A 20437-nucleotide genomic window follows, 5' to 3' on the forward strand; every position below is an offset into this window, starting at 1 on the left:
GCAAAGCACGAAATGTGCGAAAAGAAATGAAATCGGGAAAAAAAAACATCACTACAAGATCGCGACCCTCCTTTGAGATGATGCCAACGCTACCTTTTACCATACATTTTACGCATGGACAAATGTTCATGCTTACGCGGTTTGACAAATCGCCAAAGAAGAGGCGCACAGAAGGTTTAGCACAACAACTGCTAATAAAGGGAACTCTGGCGCTGCGGTCGTTAAACTGCGATGGTTAATACCTCAATTTGTCTTGTCTTTGTGCTTGAGGCTTCAAACCTTTCTGTAACGTCGTTTCCTATGCTTGATCTTTCTAAATTACTAGGCACTTATAATGTTCTAAACACAGCAGGACAATTGGCATCTGCGTACGTGCGTTTTCAATGTAGATTGTTGCATTTATACAGCAATATATTGTACAGTATGATCACTTCGCAAAGTCACAATGTCACTTGAAACCACAAGGACCAAGTTGAGGTGAATCCATGTACTGCCTTCGATGCACCTCATGCTGGCGCACCCGATGCTGGGTGAACCGCGACGCATGCTGCTCCTGTAGATAACGCACGAGTTCCCTATAGCATTCATTGTAGAAGGCTCTTATACGCACGAAACAGCCTGATGCCATTGGCGTAACATTTGAAAACAGCACGTGCACACATTACAGAAGGCACCGGCGGCTCTAAAAGAAGCTCGGAGACCACGCTGAGCAGCAAGGACCAGATGTCTCTGTTCATGGTGTTGACTGTGACCGTGTTCCTCGTCGTCTTCGTGGCCATCCTAATCTTCTTTTTCTTCGTCGGTGGCCCCGGCATACCCGAGACCATTGCATGCATCACCGATGGTGCGGCCACGGGAATAAGCTTTAAGCTTCTTGGTAGCCGATTAACTCTAACGTAAAGTCTGCGATAGTGAGCAGGCCTGTCAACCATTTGTATCCTTTTCGATTAGCAGCCTTAGCCTACATCGACCACTTGCTGTCTGTCTATCTTCTTACGCCGCGGTTCAATCAAATCTAATCCTTTAAATTCCTCTTGCGCTGGGTGGAAACCAACCCGCGTCGCACGGGTTTCTCAAGCACAAAAGTTTGACCGCAAAGCACGCTGCGCCACGAACGCCTGGGATTAGCGATGGATTAGAGAATTTTAGTTTAGGGGACGCAAGCGGCTTGCGCACGCAAGAACTAGGTGGCCGGTACTGCACATGCGCAGACATTGGCGCAGGGGCCTGCGCATGCGCAGTACCGTCGCCCCTATTTATTGCGTGCGCAAGCCGCTTGTGCCCCCTAAATTAAACTCTCTATTAATATCCGACTTTAGCGCGCACCGGCACGCCGCAGGGGCAGTCTCGGATACGCGTAAAATGAGGGACATCGCGCGGTAGGTTGCTCGCGTGCCGCTAGATAGCGCCCCGTGTCCAAAGCGAAGCGCGAGACCGAGTGCAGTGCATGTCTTGTACATAGAGCGTCGCGGCGGTGGTTATAAGCGTGTCGCTACATTGCTTGAGTGCTAATCGCATCAACGTCGACAGTCATCGTCATCCGATGGGTTATGCCGGAATTTTCATCAATGCGAAGCATTCTTTGCCTCTTTCCAAACACTCTGCGGCAATCCAGAGCCCCCAACTACGGCGTGCGTTTCAGGTCGTACACTCTCAGACAAAGGTATCTGCCTCACAACGGTAATCATGGTCTGCCTTGCTTGCGTTGCCTTTCTTGAAAAACGCCGCACCAGCTACTTTCCTGTCGGGAATGCTTGTCATGCTGGTAATGCGCATGCCGTCCATTGCTGGGAAGTACCGGGCTCGCAGCGTTTATGGAAGGAAATGCGGGCAAGACAGATGACTTTTGTTGTTGTGTGGCAAGATGCAGCCCAAAGGGTGCAATTTTGTTTTAGAGTGTAGTACTGATACGTAAAACTACAGAATTTAAACTTAATTTCTAAATAGGTTCAGAAATTATTACATAGAACTCTAGCACTGATAATAGCTATCGTTGGAAAAAGGGGTAAGAAATGAATTACATACTTTATTTCATCCTTCATGTAATATTGTGGCGTTATTCTTTAATTTACCTTGCTGAATTTCTGAAAAATGACAGTTCAGTAAACGCAGGAAGGAAATACATTTCGGCCCACGTGCATAGTCACTGCCAACTTTTGCGTACGTATATAGCCCTATATTCTTGAGTATACTGAATTTGTGGTCACAAAAAGCGCAACACCATCTGTAACCAAAAGGACGAAGTTTAGGCAAAGCCAAGTCTCAGTCGCCACACTTGCAACTCCTGTGCACACTGACGTCATAGTTCCCGCTAATAATTTTTGTGATAATAATTTTTGCAGGGTAGCCAACCGGAACTACCTCTGGTTAACCTCCCTGCTTTTCTCTACATTATTTTCTTTGTGGGAAACTCTATGTATTGCGGTAGGTAGCTTACTGGGTGGCTTGTGCGGGGCCTCTTCAGCAAGAAAAAAAATGTGGAGGACGCTTAGGCTTCGCCTTTAAGCGTGGAACACAATATCATTTCAAAGATCCCTGACTGCTTCTCACGCTTCGGCAACTGTAGCTTAGGTAACCGTAATGTTTAACGGGAGACGCTGGCGGCTAACACTATGCATGAAGGCGAGCTTTCTGATAGAAATGCGGCCTCTTGCGTGGGCCGCAGATGCGCGGAGGCAAACGCTATCTGGATGGTTAGGCAAGGAACCAGGCACGCGCAGCTGTCTGAAAGGTAGAAACACGGCAAAGGGGTTTGTGTTTTAGTTTCTGCGTAACAGAATTATGTTTTCTCTTATAGTGAAATTGCAGCCCGACGCGATCATGTCTGTAGGTTGTGTGTAAGTGATACTTTACAATTTTCTCAAGCATTTCACTTTGGCAAATTCACTTAGTAACGTCTTTGCGCTACACGGAGGGTCTGCGTGGCTGGGTATGCGTGGTATGTCTAGCGTCGTGAAGACGGTCGACGCTGGACTTGGGACGCCGACGTCGGAGTTTCTGCGACAGGAAGCCCTTAACGTTATCGCGGTAAAGAAATCCGGTGGTGGGATTCAAACCAAGGTACACTCGTCATGGTTGCTTAGTGGCTATGGTGTTGGGCTGCTAAGCACGATGTCACGGGGTCGAATCCCTGCCACGGCGGCCGCATTTCAATAAGGGCAAAATGTGGAAACACCCGTGTACTTAGATTGAGGTTCACGTTAAAGAACCCCAGGTGGTCGAAATTTTCAGGGTCTCTCGTTACGGCGTGCCTCATAATTAGACCGTGGTTTCGGGACGCAAAACCCCATAATTTTTTTTTTACCAGGATGCCTCAGTGCAATAGCCAGATGTTTTATACCCGCCCGCCGTGGTTGCTCAGTGGCTATGGTGTTGGGCTGCTGATCACGAGGTCGCGGGATCGAATCCCGGCCACGGCGGCCGCATTTCGATGGGGGCGAAATGCGAAAACACCCGTGTGCTTAGATTTAGGTGCACGTTAAAGAACCCCAGGTGGTCAAAATTTCCGGAGTCCTCCACTACGGCGTGCCTCATAATCAGAAAGTGGTTTTGGCACGTAAAACCCCAAATATTATTATGTTTTATACCCATTTGGGCGCAGATGCAGGCGCCGAGCAAGCGAATAACTGGTAACGTTAATTTCCTTCGATCTGCCGTGGTAGATAACGCTTTTAGACGACTGGCTGTGCGTCACGTTGCATAGCAACGATTTATTTGTAAAAGCGGGAGCAGCTGTACACGTGCCAATTTCATCCGAGGCGACAATTCTCGACAACTAAGGAGGAGGAACGAAGAAACCCCGCACCGAGTAAGTGAGAAATAAGTGCAGTGGCCCTCAAATTTATTCGGAACAATGAAATAGCGTATTTAATGGGTGCCCGAAAAGTAATTGGACCGCAAGAAAATAAGCAAAGGATATCACGCTGATCGTGATTAACATCGCAGTTTTACGCGCAATACCATACCGCGAAACCTGTATTTGACCTGAATACACTCATGGACTGCACTCAAGCTATGGATGTACGAGAACAGCAAGCAGCGGCTCGTCTTGGTTGAAAACGGCTGCGCAGAAGAATGCAGCGCCAAGTACTTAGCCTGCCAATCTACTCTGCGGCACTCTTTGAACCCATGTGTCACAGTTGAGCCAGGACTTTATGAAATCGACGAGGAATAGTCAAACTTTCGCAAAATGAAAACATACTCGAACGCATCGGTTAAATCACCAATTTATTAGCGAACGTGTCTTATTTTGGCCTGCCTGTGGCTTTTCAGTGAGAAAGTTACGCAGGTCTCGTAGCTCGCGAGAGTCCCGCACTGGGGCGCGCCTGTTCACAGGAACCTGAAAGCTGCCTGTTCTACCTGCTGGTCGGGGCTCGCTATATACGACCTAGCTTCGTCGTGGAACATGCCTAAAACGCATGCTTACAGCCATCTATGATTATGGGCTGCTTTGCTTCGCCCCTGGTTGCATGTCACCATATAAGCACAGATATTTTAGGAATTGCACTTAACTGCCTCTTCAGTCATTTGTAAAATCGGGAGTGATGGTCAACTTACCTTTGTAAGAATGAATCAGTAGATATACTGAACGCATTCGAAAACATTTTGGAAGCTCGAATTTGCTCGTAAAGTAAAGAAAAAAGACCGTGAAGCGAGGCTTTGTAAAACCAGGGTTCAACTCTATCGCTTCCTGATACAGAAAAATCGTGTCCAGGAAAAGAGGATGACCGCAGCGGCTAAAGGTGCAGAAGGACCTATATATATATATATATATATATATATATATATATATATATATATATATATATATATATATATATATATATATATATATATATATATATATATATATATATATATATATACCCGCCGTGGTTGCTCAGTGGCTATGGTGTTGGGCTGCTGAGCACGTGGTCGCGGGATCGAATCCCGGCCACGGCGGCCGCATTTCGATGGGGGCGAAATGCGAAAACACCCGTGTACTTAGATTTAGGTGCACGTTAAAGAAGCCCGGGTGGTCAAAATTGTCGGAGTCCTCCACTACGGCGTGCCTCATAATCAGAAAGTGGTTTTGGCACGTAAAACCCCATAAGTTAATTTTTTTACATATATATATATATATATATAGTCAGAGGGAGCTTCCTGCTGTAAGCCACTCCACCTCGTGCGCGTTCCGGCCACGGCTCGCGCTTTGGATGTCCTTGCGAATTTGGCAGCACAATACAGCGGGGTTTATGCACTAGCAGCATCTTTAAGGAGTTTTCTTAAGCGGAACTCCACCTTTCTATTCTTACGAATGGCACGCAACAAACTACTCGCGGAAAGGGTGAGTTTCTACTGCGTTTCCTAGAGCAAAAATAAGTGCCACTGCAAGAAGTAATAAACCTCTAGACAGTGTATAATACAAAATTTTGAGCAAACGGGTGGTTCCCTTGGAAGCTACGCTCAAAAGAAGTTCTTTGAAGCAATGTGAAACGCGAGTGCAGGCGCCCAGTCGTCGTTTCATACCTGTCCTCTTGAGACTTCTTGTAGGCTTCTGGTAGGCTTAGGTTTGTTTAAATTGGGCGAAAAGGCTTTCTGGGTGGCGCGCGTTGCTTGCGCAGAGTGCTCGGACGCCAAGGAGTATCTGGACAACCTGCTCAACTACACCAGGGACCCGTGCACCGACTTTTACGGCCACGTGTGCGGCTTGTGGCAGAGGAAAGGAGGCAGCTTCTACGGCGACGCAAGGCTGGACGCGCTCTTCAGGCTCAACGCGACGCTCTTTCAAATGCGGCATATCAAGCGCGCTGAGGATGTACGTCACGGCATGCACCTCCTGAGACCCATATACAGGCGAGCACTACTCTCCCCAGAAACGACGCGAAGCAGTTGCTCATCAAGCGCTGCACTTGGGAAGCCGTGAGACATGCGATTTTGCCTGCGCATCAGAAGCGCGAGTTTACGCGTATGTCTGCCCTGTTGCACAAATTTCGCAGAAAGGTCGCATTTTATGGTCCGCGGCTGTTCAATATAACACTCGACACTGTTTATTGCCAGGTTCTGAAAAAAAAAATGCTAAATCTCCCTTTGTCTAGGCGTCTAAGTGGTGCCCAAAACATGGCGCCTGTGACGTCATCGGGTTGCTTCCGTCGTGTGCTTCAAGGCAGAGCGTGTCTTTAGAGATTGCTTTCTATTTCTGGATGCATGGAGAGGACGGTGTGGGTTTCACGAGAGGCGCAGATGGAGGAAAAAGTCGCTCGTGAGCTTTGTGGCATGTGAAGGTCTTGTGCTCTGCAATAATCGAGACAAGCTCAAGTTTCCGTCGCAGTGCAAAGTGCCGTTTTATCCCCCTAGCGACCAGATTCGAAAGCTTGCGGTCGCGTCCGGCCCCTCGCATCGGAGCACGTGCGCGCCCGTTTGCCCACGCACTGCGTGCTGCTGGTACGTGGCTTGCGTTTCCGCGATGGAAAGTGCGGCCTCGATATCGCGCAAGCCTGGAAGGCAGTACTACTGCGTCGTGCAGTGCCACCACAGCCTCGAAAACACTTCAGACCAGCCCACCAAACTGTATACTTCAGGGAGGAGGAGGAGCAACATTTATTAAAAAGAAAGGACAAGCAGGTGTTTTCTGCTTGTGCGGGAGGCGCCCTTAGTCCAGGGCTCCTGCGGCTCTTGCTGTCTCCCGGGCCCGCCGCACCAGTTGCTGCTGGTTACGAGGGTCCGAACTAGTCAGCACGGCCTCCCACTGCTCGGGTGTGGGGTTGGGTATTTGCGGGGCCGCCTTCACGTTGGGGCACGCCCATGTGGTGTGATATAGCGAGGCGTATTCATTACAAAGGGGACATTTGTATGAATATAGTGTTGGGTGTATTGCGTGTAGTCTGCTTAAATGGGGGTATGTGTTTGTTTGTAGTTGTCGCCACGTTACGGCATCTTCACGTGAGAGGGTCTTGTGTGGAGGCGGGTATTGTCGTCTGTTCAATCTGTGGTGTTGTAGTATGGCGTTGTATTGTAAAGGTACGGGCTCCATGGATGCGGCCGTATCCCTCTCTTGTGGCGCCCGGGAGGCATGAGCTCGGGCTACAGCGTGCGCACGCTGATTTCCACGGAGGGACTCGTGTCCTGGAGTCCACACTATATCAACGTCCGGGAATTGGGAGGCTTGTTTGAGGAGTCGGTGGGCGATTGAAGATATTCTGCCTCTCGCGTAGCTACGGCAAGCTGCCTGGGAGTCAGTAATAATTGTGACGTACTCGTTGGTTGGACTAGAGGTGATGGCCAAGGCGATGGCTGTCTCCTCCGCTACGAGGGCGCTGGCAGTGCGGACAGTCATCGAGACCACCTCTTGTAGGTTATAGTCGACAACGCTGGCCGTCATGGCTGCTTTTTGGGGGTACTGCGCGGCATCTGTGTATAGTGTGGTGGGGAGACTGCCATATTTTGTCTGTAGAGTTTTTGCGCGAGCTTGGCGACGATCGGCATGATGTTCCGGGTGCATGCTTCTGGGGATAGGGGCTACCTTGATGTGTTCCCGGAAGTTGGGGGCCAGATGAATTGCTTGTTCGTGGCCTTTGCCGTGTGTGGGGTAGCCTAGGCGCGTAAGGACTGCTCTTCCTGTTGGTGTAAGGGCTAGTCGTTCTCGTTGGCTTGTGAGGTGGGCGTCTATAATTTCTCTTATATTATTATGGACTCCTAGGGCTTCAAGCTTGAGTGTCGCTGTTCCCGGTGGAAGGCCGAGCGCTTGCTTGTAGGCTTTCCGAAGAAGTACGTCTAATTGATCTAGTTCCTTGGGACTGAGGGGCAAGTACGGGACAGCGTAGGCAATGCGGCTGATTATCAGGGCCTGGACGAGCTGTATAATGTCGTCTTCTTTCAGTCCGTATTGTTTGGTTGTGATACGGCTGACCATTCGCATGATTTGGAAGGTGGTCTGCTTGAGACGTTGGATGGTGTATGCGCCTCCGCCGTCCTGTTGTATGTGGAGTCCGAGAATGCGGACGCGGTTTACTGTGGGTATTTCTTTGTCGTCGAGGGTGAGTGTGATGTGGGGTAGTTCATTGAGTTTTCTTCGTGATTTATGTCGAACGACTAATAGTTCTGACTTCTCGGGGGAGCACCGGAGACCACTTGTTTTTGCATATTGCTGGACGACGTCGGTCGCTTGTTGAAGGGCGTCTTGTTTCTCTCCTTCGGAACCAGTGGTGGTCCAGATAGTGATGTCATCGGCGTATATTGCATGCCTGATTCCTGGTATTGCGTTGAGTTTGTCAGGTAATTTCATCATAGCAATATTGAAAAGGGTCGGTGATAGAACAGCACCTTGTGGGGTTCCTTTGTTGCGAGTAGGTAACGTCGGGGTTCTGAGTGAGCCAATGCCTATTGTGGCCGTGCGGTTGCTAAGAAAGGCGCGTATATAATTGTAAGTATTACGACCACAGTTCGTGAGGCTTAGGTTTGTAAGGATGGTATGATGAGCCACATTGTCGAAAGCGCCCTTGAGATCGAGTGCTAAAATAGCTCCGGTGTTGTGCGGTGAGATGTGTTCAAGGACTTGTTCCTTCAGCTGAAGAAGGATGTCGTGGGTAGAAAGGTGGGGCCGGAATCCGAACATTGTTTCGGGAAAGAGGTCGCTGGATTCTAGGTAAGGTTGAAGCCGGTTCAGAATGACATGTTCCAGAAGCTTCCCTAGGCATGAAGTCAATGAGATTGGTCTCATATTTTCTAAGCTGGAGAGTTTGCCTGGCTTCGGAATGAGAATGATGTCCGCGTGCTTCCAGTCTGCTGGTAGCGTACCCGCTTCCCAGTGATGATTAAAGAGGTCAGTAAGAGATTGAATGGTGCCATCATCCAGATTGCGCAGGAGCTTGTTGTTTATTTTGTCCTTGCCTGGGGTGGTGTTTCGTGTGAGTGCATGGAGTGCTTGTTGCACCTCAGTGATAGTGATCGGCTTGTCGAGGTCGTAATTGTCGCTCCCGCTGTAAGTTGGAGGTTGTCCTTGTGGGGGTTCGAAATCGCCTATGTACCGCGCTCGCAACTCCTCCAGGATTTCGTCATCAGAACCCGGATGGTTGTGGAGGATACGTTGAATTGTTTGCTGGCTAATTGCCTTGCTTTGTGTGGGGTCAAGAAGATGGCGTAGCAGCGACCATGTTTTGGCCGTGCTAACATTACCCTGCAACTTGTTGCATAGTTGTCGCCAGTTGTGACGGGTGAGCTCCCCAGCATAACATTCCGCGGTTGCCGTGAGTTTCGCTATACGTAGTTTCAATTTACGATTATGTTTTGGCGCTTCCATCTCCTAACAAGGCCTCGACGTGCTTCCCAGAGGTGAAGAAGGTGCGGGTCTACGGCCGGTATGTCTGTGGTGAGTGTGATCTGTTTTGAATGTTTGTCTACGTCTTGTAGGAGCTCTCGTACCCACTGCTCGAGATCCATAATACCGGTTGAGGAGTCACCCGCTCGCTCTTTGCGAAAAGCTGTCCAATCTGTGAGCGTTGTCTTTTTTATCGGGTGGCGTGCATGCGTAACGTTCAATGTGGTGGAAAGTATGCAGTGATCACTGCCCAGAGTTTCCTCCGTGTTGTGCCAGGCAGCTTGCTGTATCCCTTTAGTGAGGGTGAGGTCAGGGCATGTATCACGGGAGACGCTGTTTCCTAGACGTGTGGGGTATGCGGGATCTGTGAGGATGGTGAGACGGTGCTGCTGTATGGTGTACTGGAGTGCAGTGCCTTTTGATGTGGCTGTCGTGTAGCCCCATGCCTGGTGAGCCGCGTTGAAGTCGCCTACAATCAGCAGACTATTATTTTTGGCTATGCCAATCGCTTTAGTCATCAAGTAGTCGAACTTGGCCTGCTTCTGCTTTGGTGGGCTGTACATATTCAATATGAAAAGGCTCTTTCGGCCTCGTTGGAGCGGCAGGATCTCAATTAGGTTATGATCGACATCACTGCCGTCTATTGTATGTTGTGTGGTTGTGAGCGTTTTAGCTGTAAGTGTGGCCACGCGGCTTTCAGGCGTGGTGGTATGTGTGTTGTAGCCAGATTGAGTTGGGTGTGTGCCTGTTTCCTGTAGTGCGATTACGCTTGGTGTCGTTTTGGCGTTACAGATGTACTGTCTTAGTGACCCTTGCTTGCGTTTGTAGCTGCGACAATTCCATTGCCAGATTATGAGTGGGTTTTCGTTCCTGTGGTTGGGTTTGCTATTCGTCCTGGCTGACGGGTGGATCGGCAGGGTGTCCCTGCTCTACTTCCTGCTGTACTAGTGTTCTAACTTTCTTGCGTCGCTGATCTTTTGCGAGCCGTGTTTCTTCAATAACACTTGCCAGTTGCTGGATGCTTTGTTGCATTGCTAGGAGCTGCCGTTGCAGTACATCAACTTTCTCCTCGACTTGTGCGATTTCTGTCGGTTTTGCTGATTCCGCGAGAATCATCGGTTCAGAACGTTCTGAAGATGATGGCATTGAGGGTGCGGTTATTGGTGTCGAATGCTGAGTGGCAGTACGAGTGGCGTATAGTTCTGCAATCTGCGTGCGAAGTTTGTTGTTTTCTTCATGAAGGCGTTTGTTTTCTTCTCTGATGGCCTTTAGCTCAGCTAGAATTTGCAGTTGAACATCAGTATTGTTTATGGGTGAAGAATTGTGTGGGGTGGGTGCTGTGTGTAGACGCGATGACAGGGTGTTGTCTTGGTGGGCTGTGTGAGAGGGGAAAAGCCGTGCTGACCAGCTCACCGCTTGTGATCCCTGTACAGCAGGTCCGCTGAGGTTCCGGGTCCCTCCTTGTTGGTTCCGCGAGCAGGAGCGAGACCTGGAGCGGGAACGCCTCCGTTGCTGGTCTGTACGTGACCGAGACTTCGACCGTGAGTAGTCCCGGCGGCTGGTCCTTTGGGATGCTGAAGATGCCTTCTTCAGTCGATCAGGGCACTCCTTGGAAGCCGTAGGATGAGGCCCCTGGCATAAGGCGCACCGGGGGTGACAGGGGTGGTCCTGAGTGGGGTTCCGTGTACCACACTGGGGGCATACGATTGCTTCTGGAGTTGGGCATACATCGGTCCGGTGGCCGACTTGGTGGCAGATGCGGCAGAAATGCGTGGTTGGTCGGTATGGTTTGCATCGCATTTCACCGCTGTAGTATCGCACGTAGAAGGGTACAGCCTTGCCAGTGAGTGTGATCACTGCCGTAGCAGTTTGTCCGAGCATACGGGCATGTAAGATTTCTCGGCCAGGTGCATAGAGTCCGTTAAGGAGGACTTCTGTGGGAGTTCCTGCGGGAATGCCGTGAATGACCCCTTTGACGGAGCTGTCGGGTGCCGCCACGTATGCCGTGACTGCAAATTCTCGACCGCCCAGGTGAATTGTAGAGATGCGACGGATGCTCATAGCTAGCTCTTCGTTTGGTGTGCTAGCAATAGCGATGTTTTGTATTGCGTCAATTCTTACTGTAAGGGTCCGTACGTGCTCAGTAGTGGGGTGCTGACATGCCAGCTTGATGCCTTCAGCAACCTGTGGCGTGGTCCAGGTGGCAAGGTTGAGTCCTCCTCGGGGGCGGATGATTACCTTGAGGTCATTTCGGGGTAGCGGTGGGAGTCGGGCTTGTCGGGGAACCGATGGGTGTCGGGGTTGGAGGGGTGGATTCGTGGAAGTCGATGTTTTCTTCCGACCGTACTTAACAGTGAGCCAGTCTCCGCCGGCAGGTTCATCAGGAAGTGGGATTTGTGCGTGCTCGAGATTCATCTCGGTGCCATCATTGGTGGCCATTGGTGCGCCGAAGTGGGCCAAGGTCTTCGGCTAGACCGTACCCGTCGTTAGGCTTAGCTGGGCGGGCGCCTCTTGCGAAGTTCAAAGTCCGGTAATTCGTGAAGCAAGCGACTCACAGTATTGCTTTGGGTGTCCACGTGTTCCGCTCGACGTAAGGAGTCGAGTGAGGCTGGTTGTGGCGGCGCTGACGTCAATTATCCAGGGTTTAGCGATGTAAAGGCGGAACCCATGTGCGGTGCAACCGTGCGCAGCCTCTTCTTCTTCTTCCATACTTCAGGGAAATTCGCAGACGAGATAAACGCCGCACTGTGCCAGGTGAAATCGCACATTTTTCTGTTCGCACGTTTTCTTCTGATGCACGTCGAGTAATAAGTAAGTCGAGTGGCCGTGACGTCAACGCAAGGTATTCGGGCGTGTTCACTCCATGCCGCACCTTTCCTGGAGGAAGAGCACTGCAGGACCAGCTGATGCGAAACGTTGTCGCGGGTAATCGCGCTCTCCGGAAACGTGGTAGTTGCAATACGATGTTTTGGTAGCAATGAAAAGAGCAAATGTCATGAGTGTTTTCAGGAAATTATGCCTCATGGTCTACCAGCCTGTGAGGTGGCCGCGCGACAGAACGATATAGCTGTAGTAGTTTGCACAAATGGTAATTGCGCACTGTTCAGTTCAATGTTGAAGACCCCCTGAAGTGGGTATTACATAAAGGAGTGGGTATTACAGAAGTTCCACATTATGTACGCATCGTTAGCTATTTGGAAAAAGGATCCGTCACACGCTGTTGGAATAAAGACTGACAAGTCATGTCAACAATGCCAGCAGAAAGACTCTTCCACTTCTAAGGAGCGATAACTGCTTAAAATGATCGGAACGTCATCATCGCGCCAGGCAACGCCACTTGTAGTAGTCTGCTTGCGTTGTCAATTCACCTTGCGCCGCCGCCAGCAGCAGTTTGTGTCACCGCAGCGCTGCCGTTTACACTGATCAGATCAAGCTTCATTATAGTGATAAAGACACCGGGATACGTGGACATGAGCAGGCGGCACTATCCTTGCGTATGCTTAGACAACTGCCAGAGGAGTTTCTGCGTCAATTTTTTTTCAACGCGTAACGACGTTATGATCGCACAATAGCAACTTCTTTGATGTAGGACATGTGACTGTTGTCTACAACGTCATTGAAATTGGATGTACCATACAACCACCCACGTTACTCAGGCAGACTAGCACAAAAAAGTGATAGCTTGCTCACAGATGCAAGTACCAAGAAATATGAATGGCACCCCAGGAACCCAGCACCCCAGGAACGTTATTAGCGTGCTTGACATCAGAATGAAACATGCAAACAGTACTCGTTTTTTTATCACACATTTCTAAGCACTGTGACTTATATTGAATTGAACTGGCATATACTTCAAGTTTGATGTTATAGAAGATGTTGTTGCTCATGTGCGTAACATACTTGGCCTTTGTAATTGCGTCTTACGTCCACATTTTATTTGCCGTACTAAAACGACAGGCCCAGCAGACGCTCGCTTTTCTTTGACCCCATCGCGAGAAAGGTATTCTGCGTCGGACACTTTCAGGAAAACAGCGCTGTAGTTTACGCACTGCCGTTTCGCAACCACTGCGCTCGCTGCTCTTCAACATACAGCGCCAGCGCCGCGAGTACCGAGAGATAAAGACCACACGCAGTGCGAGTAGCACGGGCAGCACGAATGACCACCGCATGCAACGACAGGAGCATGCGCTGCCGCAGAGACAAGAGAACAGACTGGTGGGCTAGTTGGTACTGCATAATACTTTAGGCAAAGTGCAAAATAGCACGAAGGACAACAGAAGGGAGCAAAGACACCGCGCTTGTAACAACTGAATTTTTGTTGCACATGGTTACTTCATATGTATACAATACTACAATAATTTTGGTGAAAGGGAATCTATGTTGCGAAGGTGTCTTTCTTCGTCTTGTAACACTATGGTATATATGGGGTAATCATGTGCAACAAAGTCATGTGTTATTGTGCGCTTTGCCACAAGTTACGTAGAAGCAGCAGGCTATAGTGCTACGACGCGACTGCAAGAACAAGCTTTTTAAGAAGGAAGGACACCAACACAGGTGCTGTGTTGTGTCATTTCTTCTGACCTCGTATTTTGCATTGCTTACACATGTAGATATTGAGCATCGGGTTGCTGCTGCACTGGCGGGCTGAGGTTCGAATCCCGCCACCGGACGCGCTTCCTTTTCTTTGTGTCAAATGGATCATATTTTGAGCAAAAAAGCGGGCGTCCGTCGTCTGTAGCAGCGAAACGGTTCCTAAGTTTCCATTGGCTGCGACTCCACAGCACGAGCGCGCCTATTAGCCCCGAGAATTAGGAGTGGCGCCCTCTCGCGAGTGACGTCACGGCCAGGACGCCGCTCGCTCCGGCTCGCTCGGCTGCCGCGCGCGCTCGTTCCCTTCGTGTATGCTTGGGGTATGGGTAGCTCGAGCCGTACGTATTGAAGAATACGTCGGCTTCTTTCAGCTGCCATACCTTAACCACAGTTTCTTCTTTAAAAGCATGTGAGTCGAGAAACTTTGCGGCTTGGATATCGCAAGCTATGTAGCGTTAAAGGGGTCTACTAGATTTTGCAATGCATATATGCGCCGTGTCTATCGGTAAATTTTGACTAAAAAAAGAATATCTGCAAATTCAACGCGCGAAGTTGTGTATGATGCTTCGCTAAACATTTAACATTCCTTTAGTATTTAGCTATGAGAGGCATTGCATTTTACGTGGAAGAAAAATTTGGTAATTGGCGTCAACATGTTATCTGATTTTAGAAAGACACTGCCCAGCGAAGCTCTCATCATGATTCCTATTACTCTGGTGTGTTGTTCTATTCAAATATGGCCATTCATTAATGCGCAAAAAAATAGTTAGGCGCGCATTTCTTATGAAAAAGCTTGCTGCTACTTTCATCCCCCTCTGAAACAGGCCTCCAAAAAAACGAATTTCTCATGGCTGCTAACAGGACGGCGCGTCATGTAGAGTATTTACATAGTTAATTCACAAACACCATAGTAGCAATCACCTGAGAGAAAAGTTTCGTTGTTAAGATCGAGAGCCACTCAATTGAAAGTGATGAAATGTTTCATAATGGCCCTCAGTAGCCTTTATCGACAATATGGCACACTCCTGATCACGTAACGGTAGCAATCGACTGTCCGTATGGCGAGGCACGCTATGTTCGCGAAACCCATCAGTTCACTACAACTTCGAATTAAAACCACAAAGCATGTTTTTTACAGCGCCAACTGGAATGGCTAAAGTATTCTCGAGCTACTACACCGCAGCTTAGATTTCCTGTATACAAATGGAAAATTCAAGCACTTTCTGTCTCACCATGTCTCGATCCAGCGTTATTCAATTATACAAACGGATAACTATTCGGTTCGTCGGTACATAAAAGAGAACCTTGCAGGCAAATTAAGTTTGCTCCAATCCAATCGCAAACATTAATAAAGAAAGCACCACAAGCCTTGCTTATACTTTCACTTGATTTCTGACCCTCCACCGGGGGAATTTCGATATCTTCAATATGTCCCATACTACTAATCATTGACGCTTCGACTTCTTTCTGGCTGCAGCGATGCGGTCCAGCAGGCATACTTCACTAAAAAAATTTGGCCGAGCAGCCTGTGTCAGTTCGCCAAACAGATTCGTCATGTATATTCCTCAAGCAGCAAGCACCAGTAAATTTCTCAAGTGAGTTTAATTTGATTTAATAATTTTCATTTACACACACACATGTACAGAGGAGTGGTAAGTGGAGGTGGATGAGGGAAAAAAGTCGCACAGACGCGGCTTGAGGTAACTTCACCCCCTTAGGTACAATATGGCTGCATGGGGTAACACATCAAGCGCCATATAAATTACATTTATATAGTGGCCATAAAACATTGCAGTTATACAATATATGAAAGAACAGTGAAATATTTCCACAATAACAATGCAAAACACACTGCGGCATTGAAATAAATAAATGATATACACTAGGTAACATAGACAAGAAAAGAGGAACATAACATAATTAATCATTAACAAACGCTCTCTAAAGAGGTGAGTTGAACGTGTAGCACGGAAAAGGGAATATATATTGGTACATTCCTAATTGTACTCTGTAAATAGCTGTAAGCCTTTATTAACTTTACTTCAAGTTTCCGTCGTTTAAAAAAAATGAACACGTGAAGAACCACCTAATGTTGACAAGCAGTTAAAGAAGCAAGTGAGGCGTGTAGAATCTAAGCTCCAGTATTAGTTAAGTCCCCGTGCTACTTCCGAGCGTTTCTGTGAGGAAATGCGAAAATTCGATATTATACCATGAACTACTCGTCGTGAGCAAACCTGTTTTAGCGGAATAAAATCAAAGTAACTGCTGTAGAAGTCATATATAGCCAGCTTTGTGACATACTTGTTGCACCGCGGCAGGTATGGTATCATAACTGGATTCCTATAGGCTATGCTCTTGCGATTGTCTATCCGCGTATGAAAAACCCGCAATGGGCTGGTCTGCGTAGCTTCGGCTGGCACTGTAGCGTTGCCTTCGAGAGCTGCATTGTTGTCTAAGAAATTAGCTCTTTGAATAAATGTTCGCAAAGGAAGACGTCGTAAAAATATATTTGAGACGACCACCATAAGTATACAAGCAGAGAGAACAAGGGCGAACAAACGAAAACACCGCAGAAAGCGCCCGGAAAATGCCCGAACTGTAGCAGACGACAGGCGCGAGTCCGTGCCCTGACGTCACGCGAGCGGCGCTCGCAGCGCCGCTCGTGTTCGTTCTCGGGGCTAATAGGCGGAGCAGAGCGGGCGAAAGGGAACACCTGCTGCCGCAGTATTGCTCGAGGGGAGAGGGCATCGCCGCGACGCCACGTCACCGTCGCTCTCGGTCTAGGATGTCTGTATTATCTGGGCTTCCCTTGTCCATGCAAGTTCTCACCGGCGTTCTAACTGCGCCTCGGTAAGGCCAAATGAAAACGAGCCACGTGTCTCAAGCCCTCGCTAACCAACGAGTTCATAACTAGAAGGAACGCTCAGCGGCTTTCAGTTGGACATTCATGCTTTCGCATTCACAACGTATAAGAAGTAGTAAAGGCAAGGCAGAGAAGACCACGACTCAGGAAGAAGAACACAAACGACAGGACCGGCGTCTGAGTCTTCTTCCCGAGTCCTGGTCTTCTGCGCCTTGCCTTTACTACTTCAAGCATGAACCAACTAGCCCAAGCAAGAGTTTTACTTGAGTATAGTAAGTGCTTAGGTGTCCTCTGATGTTTTTTTTTTTTTACATTGAGGTTAAATTGATTCGTAGAGAGCCCGACCTGCGGCCTACAGACCGCACCCAAGCACTGTTAAGGAATGGTAGGCAACGAAAGTTTCACTTGAAAATGAAATTCGAACTTACCATCGGCTGAGCTCCCCCTCATAAGCGGTGTCCAAAACGTGACGGCTTTAAGGTCACAGCCGTTTATGGTATCTATAGTAAGGAAAATCACGGTATTCCAAACGAGCTTCCGTTACTCGCTGAATGCCGACCAATGCTAATAATTTTTTTCTTGACCAACCAAAATAGTAAAAGCGTCAAATGTTATTGAACGATCACGACAATAATGTGCGATCCTGACAATAGATCTTAATATATTAGAGTAGCAGTAAACGCCTAGTTTTTTGCAAGATAAAATCTCCGGGCTATTGTATGTCCGCCATTTTCCCGCCGAGGCCATGATTGCGGGAAATGGAGCTTGGCTGTTTGCTTGGTGAATGGGCGTCCGCACGTGCGAACAGGAGATGACATGCGAGAAGCGCCCTCAACCGTCAGAATTTATATATCGCTTCCAGCAGTTAACCATATTAAAATTAAAATTTGCTAAGCGCGCTATTCAGAAGAGTTAAGGGCTCAACTACCTATATTTATAGCGACGTTATAGTATACGTTGCCACGTAGCGGGGTCGCTTCTTTCTTTTGACTATAATCATTTGTGCAAGGCATATCTCTAAAGTGGCTTATGCTGCGCAGTACAGTTCACGTCGAGCAATTGGTAATTATTCCGCACTTCGTGTTCAGGCATGGAATCCATATTCGCAGATGCAGAAAGACTCGCTTAAGGATATGGGATTCCAAATCTGCGCTCGTGTTCACACAAACAAGAAAATACAAAAATATACACACACTTGCACGCCAAAGATTTCTGCCAGAGCAAGTGAAAACCAATTGGAATGACCGATATATTTTCGAAGGAAACCGGCCAATGGAAATCAGTACTTACGAACGAAAAGCTTTGTGAGTTCGGCCCCTGTTTTGCTCTTGTATTTAATGATTGTGAAGATGCAATGAATGCGCTCAAACTGTGTTTCTAGCAAGTATAAGCAACTGGGGGCTTTAAGAAGAAGCTTTAGCTCGGGTGCTCCTATCTAAATACATGTAAAAGGAGAATTCGCTTTTCTCGGCAACCAACGGCATCAAATTTGACGAGGTTTGTTGCATTCAAAAGAAAACTCAAAATCTATTGAGTGTTGGTTTGGAGTTCCTGACTTAGGTCGCCAATTTTTGATTAAAAGGTAGATAAAATGGAAAATTTTCGGAGAACGCAACTACGAGATTTCCAACATTCTAACTCAACAATGAAAAATGAAATCAGAATTATGTGAATTGCGTCTAACAGTACATCTAAAGCGGACAAAATTTATATGTTACGCATGGACCTAAAAAAAATTTGTAAAATGGAAAGACAGCTTTCGCGGAACCCATGTGCACAACGTAACTAATTAACAATAACTAATTCACAACGTAACTAATATAACAGATGAAATTTGTGCGCTTTCAATGACATAGTGGATGCTGTTTACAGAACCGCGATGTATATAATTGATGCAGATTTATACATTTATAAAATGGGTGCGTCTATTTTTTTTACTTTAAGATTTTCGAAAATCTATTCAACAAAAATCAGACTCGAAATCGAAATTCCGCTTCCAACAGTCACTAGAATTTAACTTTCTCAAATGCAACAAATTTAATCAAAATCTGGGTAGGGGTATGCATCTCAGAAAATGTTTTTGCATTATACATGTATTTGAATAGGCCGCGTCGGAGTTAGGCCCGAGCTAAAGCTTCCCTTAAGGAGTTTTATCTCTATCCTAAGTGAATTATCAAACATCCGCTCGCTCTTCTAACCAACTGCGCCCGTTCCTTGCCCACTCGCAGCGCCTGCTACAAGTTCATGTCAGAGCCAGTGATACTGGAGGACGCGCTGAGCGATGCGCTGAAGTACCTCGACATCGCGCAGCTGATGAAAGCAGCACAGTTCTTCGATGTGGTGCGCTACCTCGTCCGACAGTCCATGCAGGTGCGCATATCAGCCTGCTGGGAGTGGTGGTTCTTTGCGATATGCCCCAGATGCGCACGCTCTGTGCATGCTCCGCTGAGCCAGCTGTCGCCTAGCAACGCAAGCGTGCCTGCACATTATATGTAGGTACGCTATTTCTCCATTCGGCTTCTGCAGTTGATGCTGCTTATTAAGTGTTAGGACTAGGTGTGTCAAATTATATAAAGTGAAGGTGTGAACAGTGGGAAGCCGGTTAATTCAAAGAGGTCGAGAGGTGACGAGAAAGCTTGGGAAAGCGTGCGCGCGCGTCTGTGTGTGTGTGTGTGTGTGTATGTATGTACGTATGTATGTATGTATGTATGTATGTATGTATGTATGTATGTATGTATGTATGTATGTATGTATGTATGTATGTATGTATGTATGTATGTATGTATGTATGTATGTATGTATGTATGTATGTATGTATGTATGTATGTATGTATGTATGTATGTATGTATGTATGTATGTACGTATGTATGCATGCATGCATGCATGCATGCATGTATGTATGTATGTATGTATGTATGTGTCAGGGGCGTAGCCAGGGGGAGGCTTATGGGGATTCCGCCCCCCCCCCCCCCCGAAATTTTTCGTGCTGTTCAAGCGCCGCTGGCCAAAACAACCCCCGGCGCCGCAAATCATGCTCTATTTCGTGTAGAATGTCCTTTTCACGCTCGAAAAAATATTTTAGCGCGAACATTGCGAAATAGGGCAGGATTTCGCGGCAACGCCCACGCACCGGGCGTCATATATCGTAACGCAAGGAGCTCCATCCAATCACAAAGTTCCAAAGGCGTGGCGGGCGGGCTCGTTGCGGCATCTTGTTGAGGCCGCGGAATCGGAGCGCTTGGATTTCAATCTGGCACTTTATGGGTATAAAGTTCTAAGAACTTTTGATGCGAAAGGTGCATTAATATTTCCAAAGTCGTGCTTTAGATTTTCAATTCCGAAACTTTGTGGGCTTAATGCTGTTATGAACATTTGACGTCAAAGGTGCATTGACTTTTCTAAAGTCTTAGATCGGAACATACAACGAGACAAGCCAAATTACACACTATCAGACAAGTTGACAAAACACGCAGCGAGATACGATGAGACGAAGCGTTGTGGTGGTTCATTTGTGCCATCATGTCGCATAAAAAATATAAACATTTTTTTTTTTCACCTATACGGCAAAGCATCCATGTCAAGACACTAAAGCCAGCCAGGGTAACTATGTTGTTGTTTATTTTTTCCACTTTGACTTTTATTCGTGAGGACACATTGAGCCTCTTACATTGTTTTATTCTCGCTACTC

General features: G+C 47.7%; 1 protein-coding gene across 12 annotated transcripts in view; it reads left to right on the top strand.

Moving 5' to 3' along the window:
• Nucleotides 1-20437, top strand: part of LOC135899078 (uncharacterized) — a 155162-nt gene that overhangs the window by 104312 nt on the left and 30413 nt on the right. For 11 of the 12 annotated variants that reach the window (XM_070522390.1, XM_065428328.2, XM_065428327.1 and 8 more), the window contains 3 exons: nucleotides 668-844; nucleotides 5604-5835; nucleotides 18977-19118. In XM_070522390.1, coding sequence (XP_070378491.1) covers nucleotides 668-844; nucleotides 5604-5835; nucleotides 18977-19118 — 551 coding nt within the window. The remainder of the gene's footprint in view (nucleotides 1-667; nucleotides 845-5603; nucleotides 5836-18976; nucleotides 19119-20437) is intronic. The other variant, XM_065428332.1, reaches the window with a different exon arrangement.

The sequence above is a fragment of the Dermacentor albipictus genome, chromosome 7 (genome assembly GCF_038994185.2).
Source record: "Dermacentor albipictus isolate Rhodes 1998 colony chromosome 7, USDA_Dalb.pri_finalv2, whole genome shotgun sequence".
NCBI lineage: Eukaryota > Metazoa > Arthropoda > Arachnida > Ixodida > Ixodidae > Dermacentor > Dermacentor albipictus.